The sequence below is a fragment of the Lutjanus erythropterus genome, chromosome 14 (assembly GCF_056507025.1).
Source record: "Lutjanus erythropterus isolate fLutEry1 chromosome 14, fLutEry1.hap2, whole genome shotgun sequence".
Lineage (NCBI taxonomy): Eukaryota > Metazoa > Chordata > Actinopteri > Lutjaniformes > Lutjanidae > Lutjanus > Lutjanus erythropterus.
Window position 1 is genome coordinate 33,411,540 of NC_139330.1, and position 12,478 is coordinate 33,424,017.

At 39.7% G+C, this 12,478-nt stretch overlaps 1 protein-coding gene across 1 annotated transcript; it reads left to right on the forward strand.

The window, feature by feature from the left end:
- The first annotated feature begins 7,311 nt into the window (after window positions 1–7,311).
- Window positions 7,312–10,555, forward strand: LOC146315790 (G-protein coupled receptor 68-like). Its single transcript, XM_084736177.1, has 3 exons — window positions 7,312–7,500; window positions 7,910–8,097; window positions 10,004–10,555. The coding sequence occupies exons 1-3, from the start codon at window positions 7,312–7,314 to the stop codon at window positions 10,491–10,493; spliced, it is 867 nt and encodes a 288-aa protein (XP_084592303.1). The 3' UTR covers window positions 10,494–10,555.
- The last annotated feature ends 1,923 nt before the right edge of the window (window positions 10,556–12,478 follow it).

Genomic DNA, 12,478 nt, shown 5'->3' on the forward strand with positions numbered 1-12,478 from the left:
CGCTCGCCCCCTGCAGGGCCTATTTTTATCTTCACCATTGTCATCAGCCTCCAGAGGGGTCTCGCCAGAGGAGTCCTGCCTTTGCCTGATAATGGAGGAGTTCTGTCCTCGTCACCAGCATCTGGAGAGTTTTTGTCTACACCTTTGGCCTCCTGTAGAAATCCACCTTCATCTTCACCACTGTTGCCAGCCTCCAGAGGGATCCCGGCTTTGTTTTTGTTGTCTTATGTCTGCTGGAGGGGTCCCATCAGGTGTGCTGTAGACTGGTTGGATCAAAAACCTGCAGCCACTCGGCCCTTTATGGAACAGTTTGGACATGCCTGATCTACACCAATGCCGCTGACCAACATAGGGGTCCTGCCATCATCTTCACCAGTGCCACCGTTCGCCAAAGGGGTCCCACCTTCAACTTCACCAGTGCTGTGGCCACCAGAGGGCTGCCACCACCTTTGTCTTTGCCGTCAGTTGCCACAGGGGTCCTGTCATCTTCGCTTCGTTAGCAGCCTCCTGATCACCGCTGCCTTCGTAACCAACCTCCAGAAGGGTTCCAAAGTCTCCCACGCTGACTTCCAGAGGTGTTTCATTCTTCATCCTTGCCACCTGGTCACCCTCCAGATATGCTCTGCTCTCTTGGGTTGACCCCAGGCCATCCGACTGAGGTTTCTAACTCTGCCTCTACCCTGCCTCCTGGATGTCACCCTGAGGTCTCCAGCTCTGCCTCTACTCTGCCCCCAGGTCATCCACCTGAGATTATCTGCTCAGCCTGTGTCCTGCCCCGAGGCCACCCTCTGGGGCAGTTCACCCAGGATTTATGACTCTTTTTGGCACTCCCAACAAGTTCAGATTTCACAATCTACGACTTCTATCCGCATTAGAAGCATAAGCACATCATCAGTAGCCTCCTTTGTGATATTACTTGCCACCTTACTGTAAATTGTGTGGATGTAGAGGAGAAAACAATAAACTTTGTTGAAAAAAACTCATTGTTGTGCTGTAGCTTTCAAAGGTAAGGTTTGTGTTGTATTACTTCTCTATTTATATGCATAATGTAATACATGGAAGCCACACACAGAACAAAGGAATGCAAATGACTATGCAAACTTTGACACGCTGACACCTCAGGGCTGTAGGTTTACAGTACTGCAGTCCAGCCAGTTGCCTGTTTAATCCACCACACACACCTTGTTTGTTGTTTAATTTAAAGTTAAACTTAATGTACCTGACTGTGTAGCAAAATAATAGGAGAGTATAAATACTAAATATAAAACTTAATAGCTAAGACATGCAAAAAGACACTGGGTGGGTGTAGGGTGATCAACATGCCTTAATTATACGATTTAAGGATTAACTTTCCCAAGGCCATTCACATCGCCTCTGGATCCTAAAAACAGACTCTGAGATCCTGCAAAGAAAAGCCCTGAACACATCACAGATTTAAATGAGAATTGATCAAGTTCAGGAGACAATCATCCCTCACACTGCAAGGTGGGAAGTACCGAAGTACAAATGCTTTGTTATTGTACTTAAATACATTTTTCCAGGTATGTGCACTTTACTTGATTTTCTGACAACTTTTTACTTTTGCAAATATCTATTTTCTACAACTTCAGATCATGCATTTGCTCATTTCCTGCACCTGGTTTTCCCTGCCCATCTCCACACATGTGGCTCATTTTCCCATCAGTATATATACCAGTCCATTTCCCACTGCTCTCTGCTGGATTGTCTTGTGTTCCTGCCAAGCTATCCAACATTTTTCACTTTTTTGTTTGCTGATTTGTCTGATTTTCTGGTTTTGACTCTGCCTGAACTCATGTAATAAAGTGAACTATGTTGCCTTTGTCGTGCATTTGGGTTTTAACCTGTACTGGTTGTTCTCACAGACTCATTATTCCACTTTTAAAGCATTTGAAGAGATTTATTGATTATTTTTATTTTGCATCATCCCAACATCAAGACTGTTTTCAACTTGAATGGAACAGTAACACATAGAAAAGATGATTCCTTGGTGCATCCATCGATGCCACACACGACAAACACAACAAAACGAAAACTACATGAACGACCTCAGGGAAAATAAAAGGTCGTAACAACAAAAAAGACATAAAAGATGCAACTTCATAAAAGACATACCACCAACTGCTATAAACATGTTAGTATTAAAGTGGAAGCCCCCCCACAAACTCCTGAGTTCTGTGTGGATCCTATCATTATTAGACATCATCTCTATGGAACTCTCTATAGCTTGAGCCAGTGGTGCAAAGAGAAAAACAACTGACACCTTGTCCAACCCTCTGAAGAAAGTTGAGTCAGGCTACATGAACCAGATGGTGAAATGAAGCTCAGCATAAGTTCAATCAGGAAGACCTTCTTCATGCTTCATGCCTTCACAATCTTCTGTGACGGCCCACCCATGTGTCTTGTTTTGTTCACCCAGAGACTGGGTGGGTCGTCAGTGAGACTGGTTGCACCTGAGAGTTGGGAGGAGCCAGAGGGCATAAAAGGGCTGCTCTCCCTAGACTCTTTCTCTCTCTGGCTGGGCTGCTGCCACCATTCCTCATGGCTGTCTTGCCATATTAGTTTGGGTTTGAATCCTTATTTTCAGCACTCATACATACACCAATTTCCACCCACACATGCACTACACTACTGATTACATCTCATCTCTTTCTCCACATTATTTATTTGGGTTTTTCAATAAAATATCCAGATCATTGATCTTTTTGTGTGTGGACTCCCTCCTTTTGTTGCAACTTTGAGCCAAGCTGTAACACTTCTTTCTCTTCCTCTCTCTCTCTCTCTCTCTCTCTCTCTCTCTCCCCCTGTTCTCCCTCTTAATCAGCTGATTGTGGGTATTAATCCAATCAGATTTTGCCAGAATTGCTCATGTTTTACTTCCTGTATCCTGCTTCTGGTTGTTGTTCTCCAAGCCGATGTCTGAGCACAATCTCGACCGTCTGGAGGGTCGCAGCTCCAGTATTCTCCCTTCCCTCTTATCTGATGATGTGTAGGTGTGTTCATTTGTCTCACAGCAGTTCTCCTCCAGATGAGGCTAATGATCATGGCATTTCTGAGCAGCAGGTCTCCCCTTGTCCCAGCTCTGTGAGCTGGCTGAACAAGTGTGCTGCAATCCCTCAGAGTATTCCTCCCCCACCACACCTGTTTGCAGCCACTAAAGAACCAAGAAATCAGCTCCTCAGCCAAAGAAAGGGAAGACCACTGCTGTGTCTCAATCTCCCGCTCCTACCCATGTGACGTAGACAACTCCTTGCTGTCCACCCTGCAGTCTCTGGTCAACTATGCATACCATCGACGCACACCTCCAAGCGCTGGAGAACGCTTTAGACCAGGGGTGTCAAACGTACGGCCCGCGGGCCAAAACCGGCCCACCAGAGGGTCCAGTCCGGCCCACGGGATGACTTTGTAAAATGTGAAAATTACAGAGAAGACATTTATGTTAGGGTTGAAACCATTCCTAGAGTAATTCGAGTAATTTGATTACTAAAATCTGTTTAAATCTGTACAACTGTACAGCACACTGTGTTTCACATGTGGGGGTTATTAAAGACCAGAGTATTGATGAGTGCCGACATTTAAATTCTGATGTCATTTATTATCACATGGCTGCAGCATCTCTCCTCTCTGCGTCAGTGCAGCTCCTCCATACACACACATACAGTACAGACACACAGAGGAGGTCAGTGTGATTCTCTTACTCTGTCTGTATCTGATCTGTTGACTTTCTTCATCAGCAGGATGTTTTATAAAGACAAAAAGACAAAACCTAACTCGCATTCTGGGTTTTTCCCCCCATATTAATCCACCTGCGATTAAGTTTTCACAGCAGCAGAGAAGCTGCGTGTGGAGGAGACTGTTGTTAATGACGGAGTTTATTACAACAGAAACTAACGTGATGGTTAATGACATCGACACCAACCAGATGCACTTATAAAATTAAACAACTGTATAAAGAGGCCTGTAAGTAAAACAGGAGAGTCTGTGTTTGTCTGTGAGAAACTTTCAGACCTTCTCACAGCAGAGTGAACAGGTGAGGGAGGAGAGGAGGGCAGACTGATCACTAATCAATCACTGATACTGTCGTCCTCTTGGACTGATTAAAAAATAAAAATGCTAAAATTGACAACCCAAACCTGGGTGTCCACACAAATAAAGTCTTTGTCTGAAACACTGCAGAGTGTAACATTGTGCTGTTTACAGACAGTCTGCTGTCATTTGTTTGACAGAGAGACAGAGAGGGTCGTGTCTAGAAGGGAACCCTAGACCCGTGAAAGATCGTGCGAGTTTGATTATTTTAGTAGAAATAACGAACACAAATCTCGCGAGAGTTGTGCAAATAAACAGTTACCTTCTAGACACGACAAGGTGCGCAGCTCCAAAAACAGAAAAGTGGTGTCAATGTTTTTAAGGTGGCGGGCCGCCATAAATAAAACACTATTCACTGATCCACAGAGAGTCACTGAAACACTGATCACTGACCTGCTGTGATGGAAAAATACTCACATTCTTTATTTTAAGTAAAAACACTAATACCACAAAAATACCTAATTACAATTTGAAAATCTTGCATGTTATTGTTTCCTTTTTTTGAAAAATCAACATTTTTATTGCTGTTGTTGTACTTTAATGGTATTCTTATTGTTATTTTTTATTACTAAATACAGACCTGCAAACTCATAAGAGGAGAAACGGTGTCATGTTGGTAAACCAGTCCTCTGTCCTCTGTCCTCTGTCCTCTGTCCTCTGTCCTCTGGGAGCGTCGTTCCTGCTCCAGAAGAAAAATGTTGTGATTTTAACATGTTAACAAAACATTCTGGTGACTGTTTCAGTTAAAAGAGTTAGTTCCGTCTTCTGTTTGTGGTTTCTGCAGACATTACTACCTTTACTTTTACCTTTGTACTTACAAAAAAAAGTAAAAAGTAAAGTAAAAACAGTAAGAGTAAATCTACAGTAAAAGTAAAGTTACTTTACTGAGTATTTTTACTTTAGCAATTTACTGTTCTTCTTAAATAAAACAAAAGTAATGTAATAGAAAAACAGAACGTGCAGAACACGCAATATTTCTTATCTGATTACTCGATTAATCGGCAGAATAATTGATAGATTATGCTTTAATTTTACTGGTCCGGCCCACTTGAGATCAAATTGGGCTGTATGTGGCCCCTGAACCAAAATGAGTTTGACACCCCTGATTTAGTGCAACACAAACATGAAAAAAGATAAAACAAAGCTTTAAACTGGATTAATATACACTATATAGAATAAAACTGTTGCTCTGTCATTTCCATATTCATGTCTGAATACTTCCTCTCTCTGCCATGTAAGAGCAGGTACAGATTATAATCAACCTGCTGCATGTTGTCACACACCATATTTACTGCACAGACTGTTTGGATGCAGAGGACGACACATCAGACGTTGGTGTAGGAAACTCATCCAGGTGGAATCTTGAAGCTTTTACAGGTAAATTTTGATCATATCACTTTTTTCTTATATGTAGAGATGATGAAAAAAACAATAAAAACTGCAAAGTTTCATGAAAATGAATATTCAACTGTAACAAGCAGACAGTTTGGACTGTAGGTGTACAGAATACTGCTGTGAAACCAACATGTTTGATATCATTTTGATTTTTTTTTAACTCTCCTTCTTTAAAGTGTAAGAATTACAAGTTTGTGATTGAGTGTCACCAGCACAATATCTGATCATGTTTAAGTGTTAGACATCATTAAATGATTCAGTCTCATGGACTTCAATGCAGAACTTTGTAAACTGTCTGCAGAACTATGTTAATGTTTAGATTCAGCTGATGTCAGGCAGGTATCATGACATTCACAGACTTAAAGGAAATGTTGGAACATCTAGTTTTAGTAAATATCTCAAAAACATCTTGGCAAAGACTCAACATTTGTCATTATTATTATTTTTTTTATGTCTGTTGTTGTGATCCAACAATAAGAGTTATTTATCGAGATGTTTGCATGATGATAGCTGAGATATACAAAAGAGTTTTGTGTGTTGTGACAAAGTGATCATTGATGAAAAGTCTCCAGCAGGAGTTGTGGAACATAAGACAGGTTACAGTCACTTCATGATCCAGTTACTTAATTAATAACTTTAATTTGTAGTTAGCTGCAGAGGATGATACATCAGAAAATTACCTTTTTTATTACAAGATTAAAAAAGATAAAAGAACTGTCATGAAAGTGAATATTCCAACTGTAATGAGCAGACAGCTTTGGACTGTATGTGTACAGAAACCAAAATGTTTTATACATTTGTTGTTTAACTTTCTGCCTTTAAATCACAAGAATATTGAGTTTGTGATTTTGTAACAAAAGCAAAATAAATGAAAGCCTCAAGCAGCATTGGATAGGCCCTCACACCCTGGTGCCAGTGGGGATGTGTGGTGAGCGTGGCACTGTGGCTGTATGCTTCCTGGTGAACGAGGATCTGAATTTTTTTGCATTTCTGACACTACAGGAAGGAGTTTGATGTCACTTCCTGCCTACACTAGGTGGTTCTACCCACCAAGAATACCCACCAATTGTATGTAATGTTCCAGCACATCAAGTGTAGACCACAGTGTGAAAATTGCATGTAAATCAAATGATGATTGTCACAAGAGAAGAAGAAATGGTGGTTCCCGGGTATTAAAGTTCTGTAACATCTCCACAACCTGATCGTTGATAACCAAAGGCTAAAGCTCACAATCCTTGCTTTTGTGGAAATTCACAGTCATCTCCTTGGTTTTGTTCAGACAAAATTTTTTACCATGACTAACTGCCAGGTTTCATGTGCCATAACACTTAGCCCCTCAAAAATGCGAATAACGACGAAAAGAAAAAAAAACAATCCAAGCAAATCTAAAAGAGTCCTTGCAACATTCAGTGGTCGGGCCCTAATTAACAAATAACAATGACCACAAAGATCATTTTTGATTTTCATATTTCATTTGTGGGACGTTATTACAGTTTTAAAAGCTCAAGATTTTCACCTTCCCACAAACATAACAAATCCTTGAAAATGTAATAGTTATTACATTTGCAGGAACATTCATATTATGTTTGTAGTATGCAAAAGCTATTATGTCTGAGGGATTATTACATTAAAAGCTGAAGATTTGTATTATGTTTGTGGTTTATTACATTTGTGGGCTGTTGTTATGTTGTAAAGATGCTACAGGTTGTTTTTGTGTGAACTTCAGTGATGTCACTGAACAATGTTTGGTAGATATTAAAAACTTGTTCTCTGTCTATAACCTGATCTCTCAAACAGGTTTCACTCTGAAGAATGGAAGATTTCTACATGAACATCACCTCACAGAACAACAGCTATGATTACAGCAACATCACCTCCAACCACAGTAACATCACTGAGTATTACAAATCTTTTCGGTTCATCACAGATGTGGTGACATGCATATTCTGTTGCATCGGCCTTCCTTTGACCCTCGTGGCCATCTATGCACTTTTTTCTCAGGTATGTAGATTATGACTGAGATTTATATCATGTGTCTGTTGTACAGTCTGACTGTCTGTTTGTAAAGGATGTTGATCTGACATCATAATTAAAGTTTACATGCAGTTGATTGGATACTAAACACATGTAGTTTAAATGTGTGGCTTCAAGAACATTCCAGAAACATTTCAAATCATGTCGACATTCATGGTTGATGTTTTTCATTTTTAGTGAAATGTCTCGACAGCTGCTGGATGGTTTGACATAAATAATGATACAGACATTCATGGTGTCCAGAGGTTGAATCATAATAACTTCTGTGATCCTGTGACTTTTCATTTAGCGCCATCATCAGGTCAATATGTTGCTTCATCAGCCTCAGATGGACTTTGAGTTTAGTTAGTTTACTTTTACCGATGTTTTCCTGCAGGTACGAAATGATCAAGTTGCTCCGATCTACGTCATCAACCTTCTCATCTCCGACCTCATTCAGTTCTGCTGTATGATTGTTGAGGTGATACACACTGCAGATTTGAAGATAATTCAAATCTCCATTTATATTCACCACTGTGCTCTGATGGTCAGTGTTGTCTTCATGGTGTGCATCGCCCTGGAAAGGTAGCTATCTGTCTGTCCAGTATGTGTGAAGCTACTTCTGTGTCTCACCATTATATTACTATATAATTCTGAAGCTCCTCAAAGACTATGGGCCCTATTTTACGTTGATCTAAAGCACAAGTGGAAAGCGCAATGGATTTAATTTATTCAAGGTGTGTCCAAAAGGTGTTATAGATCATAACTGATTAATCCTTGTTTTTCTGGATCATAACAAACACGCAGACACAAACACTCCAGCTGCTCCAGCTGTCATGCTGACTCATCTGATAAAGACGATCTGACAGCTGTGATCCTGTCCCATGAGCACTTTGCAAGTCTGTAAAGATTTATTAGGCTTTATAATTATATATTTTTTTCCTTATTAGTGAGTTTAACTTTAAGACACACGCATGCACGACTGTTTAACATTAATGAAGAATGTTCTGTGATTGTGGAGACGTGTGCGCCCCAGCATTCACGAGACACGTAAATGCTTTTAACTTAACTAATCCACACTCCTGTGTGAGGAAGAGAATGACCATAAATGACGGTGTTTTGTGATTGTGAAGACGTGTGTGAGTTTCGGCCAAGCCTGCCAGGTGCTGTCTTGTGCTGAAAGACCACACACCTTGCTCTTTGACCAGGTTTTAGTTGGTATAAGCACAAGTGTTTTTTACTCTAATGCGGCGAGCACAAGATAGCAAACGTGCTGGACTATGCCTTCGTTTTGTATGGGGTAAGGTTACTGTCAAAAGACTTGTGCATGCACACATTAAAAATCATGCACATATTAAAAATGTGTGCATGTTAGTCTATAGTTGTGCATAAATAAAAATTTTGTAAACTCTTGTTTAAGTCAAATCATGCATAGATTATGTAGTGTATATTTTCTCTGTGAGAATACAACTCATAAAGTTACAACTTTACTAAATTACAAATAAGGATTGCAGTTTTTCTTCATTATAGATATGAATGAGAACTGTGAAATTACTGTCAAAACTATGTCACAAGGTCACAGGCATTATGTATCAGTGAAAGATAACATCAATTCTACAAACTGTGTGCGTCACACTGTCATGTTAACCGCCGTTTGGTGATGCAGAGTCATTTTTCCCGTTTGTTCCAGGTCCACTCTAAATTGACATGGTATATAATCCACACACTAAAATAATGATGAAGCAACTACAGACACTTTGAATACTTTTTACCAGTGTTCGTTTTGTCTTGGTGATATTGCAGCTCAGAACACTGATAAGAAAATTCATCATTTATCACGGACGATCTTAAATCAGTTACACTCATTTTATGTTGGTTTGGTCAAAAACTTCAGTGATGTCCACGTCTCTGTCATCAGGAGATAGTATCAGACTGACAGCGTCATATTTCAATCTGCTGTATTAAGTTTTATTTTTTGACATTCAGTTTTCATGTTAGAGACAAACGCGGCATTAAGATCGCATTTAGTCGATCAGTAATTTTCTGTCAGCATTCTTCTTCTTCTGCTTCATTTGCAGCAGTGTCACAGCAGCACAAAGTTGTTATAATTAGGAGCTGTGGAAAATAGATTACGGCAAAAAGCAACACTTGCTGCAAATAAAGCAGGAGAAGAAGAATGCTGACAGAAAATGACTGATTTTTATTTATGCACAACTATGGACTAACATGCACACATTTTTAATACATGCATGATTTTTTATGTGTGCACGCATGAATCTTTTGACAGTAACCTTACCCCGTAGTTTTGCCTTGATGTTTAGACCTCCCACCCACAGTGGCACAGACCTGGTGCAAGTGCATTTGCTGTCTTACACACATGGCAAAAATTGCACTTGCACTGGTGTAAGATAGCAAAACCACTTGCGCTGACAGAGCAATGGCTTTGCACCAGGTCTAAGATACGGCCCTATGTGTCCATCTTGTATTACAGGTATTTGGTCATCGCCCACCCACTGTGGTACCGCTTCAGACGAACCATCAAGATCTCTGTGGGGGTCTGCGTCCTGGTCTGGGTCCTTGCTCCTGCCGCTGTCATCATTCTCTATTTCGGTGTTCATTCTCAGCTCACAGATATCATCTTCGGCCTCATCATCTTCCTTCCCCTCCCACTGTTCATATTCTTCCTGGTTGGGACCCTCAAAGCCCTGTCTGCTTCCATCTCTGTCCCCTCTGATGAAAAACGACGGATTGTGGGAGTTTTGGTTCTGGTGCTGCTGATTTACACACTGCAGTTCCTGCCAAGCATCATTTTGTACTATAATGATACCCTTCACTACCTGTCTTACATCTTTGTTAAGTTTAGTCCTCTTGCAGACTTGACTTTGTATATTTTCATGAGGAAAGGGATCATAGACAAGTGTTTGTCCTCTGTGTGTTGTTGCAGAATGGACAGTGATGATACCAACAGTTCATCAGTATGAATGATGACAACATTTACACAGTCAGCTTCATGTAGGCAGAGAGAGAGAGAGAGAGAGAGAGAGAGAGAGAGAGAGAGAGAAAGGAGAGAAAACCGAAGAAGAAATGTAGACAAATAGAAAGGATAGAGGATCAGATATTATTATTTGATGAACTGAGATCATTATAACACAGAACTAGGAAGATTCTGTCTCTACAATGACTATGTCTCACTTAAAACATTTTCAGAAGCATACTTTAGTGAGTGTTTAGCAGAGATGGGAAGTAAGTCATTTGAAATCATTACACATTTCCTCATTCAAATATACTCATATAGCCCTAATATATTTTCTAGATCTGCTTTTTGATTTATTTGCATGTATACTTAGTTTGTTTTGATTGCAGTGTTTAACAAAGTATTTTGTCTCAGTCACATTAGTTACTATAGCTTCATTCCACCTTTCCATATAAATCCTTGATGCACTGAGATTCTGTTGATTTATGTCATGCAATTTGCTCTTGACTTATGTTTCAGCTAAAAAAATAATTTTATTTGTTCTCTCAGTTTTTGTCTGCTTGCTGTTTTGGGTCAGCAGAGCTCCTCAGTAGAAATTAGTGAGATTTTCCTTTAAAGCACACCTGTGACAGGAACATCACTGAACATTGAAGAAGACGTGAAACTAGTGTTTGAGACCATGAACTCACCAGGAAACTGTTTGAGTTTAATGAATTTTTGAAGCCAGCAGTCGCCCTCTGCTGGCCATCAGAAAGAATGCAGGTTTCAGGAACAGATCACTGAGTGATGCTCAGACCATGCTTTCACTGACATGTCACATAACGGGGCAAAAATACAAAAGAAATGTCTTCATGTGTGGGGAAGTCATTTAGCCATTCTGTGTGTGTGTGTGTGTGTGTGTGTGTGTGTGTGTGTGTGTGTGCGTGTGCGTGTGCGTGTAGTGGGGGCTTGAGGATGAGAAGTTGATGGTGACTTTATTGAAAAAGTATCTGAAAGCAAACTTTAGGTGAAAATTTTCCATTTCTTTATGTTAAAATAACATGTTTATAATTTTCTAAAATACATTTTACTGTTTCTCAATCTGAGAAATTCTAAATTAACCTAAAATTTGAATGAGATCACTGATGGTTATTATCCTACAGAAAATTACTGCTGTGAATGTATGCAATCATTAACCAATGGCATGCATATTGAAAAATATATAAATACATTTCACAACAATTTTACATTTCATTTTAGAAAAAACAGAAAAAAATGCATTCATCTCTCTGCTATTTATCATGAGAGATCATAGGGAAAAATAATCTGCTAGAGGAAGTCAAAGGTCAGAATGACCACTTCTGTCCATTCTAGTTGTTATGGAATTCTGGTTCTTGTAGTTTTAAGTCACTTTGCACACCTGTGACATCACATAACATTTAAGTAGCTGAAACTAGTGATTAAGACCATAAACTCAATAAAGTGTTTCCTGAAGAAATGAATCAACTGAGAAGCAGGCTCATTTCCTGTTTCTGATAGCAGCAGCATTGCCCCCTGCTGGTCATCAGAAAGAATGCAGCTTTAAGGCTCCCCTGCATTGGAGCACCCTGACACAAGAATTTCTTTGGGATGAATAAAGTTCTATCTTATCTTATCTTATCTTGTTTTGTCTTGTCTTGTCTTGTCTTATAGTCAAAACATAAAAGTTATTGGTGGACAGCCTCAAAGTGTTTCAGGCTGCAAATTTACCAACAGGATCCAGAATTTCAAAACTTTTCATCTAGATCAGAATGATCCAGGTAGGTCTAGATCTAAAATGTGGTAAGTAAATGTAAATGTGGTAAGTAATGTAAATGTCATGATCCAATCAATTTAAGACCTGTCAGGATTCTATTTAAGATGTTTTAAGGTCTAAAACTCATATTATTGGATTGTTGACTTCAAGACTTTTTAAGGAGCTGCAGAAACCCTGTTAATTGTTCAGACTGTCACAGCCTGTGTCAGACAGCACAG

What these genes read in the sequence shown, in the direction of transcription:
- LOC146315790 (XM_084736177.1), top strand. Translation starts at nt 7,312, where the DNA reads ATGGAAGATTTCTACATGAACATCACCTCACAGAACAACAGCTATGAT. An exon ending in TCTATGCACTTTTTTCTCAG is followed by an intron (nt 7,501 to 7,909) that starts GTATGTAGATTA and finishes GTTTTCCTGCAG; the next exon opens with GTACGAAATGATCAAGTTGC. An exon ending in GTGTGCATCGCCCTGGAAAG is followed by an intron (nt 8,098 to 10,003) that starts GTAGCTATCTGT and finishes CTTGTATTACAG; the next exon opens with GTATTTGGTCATCGCCCACC.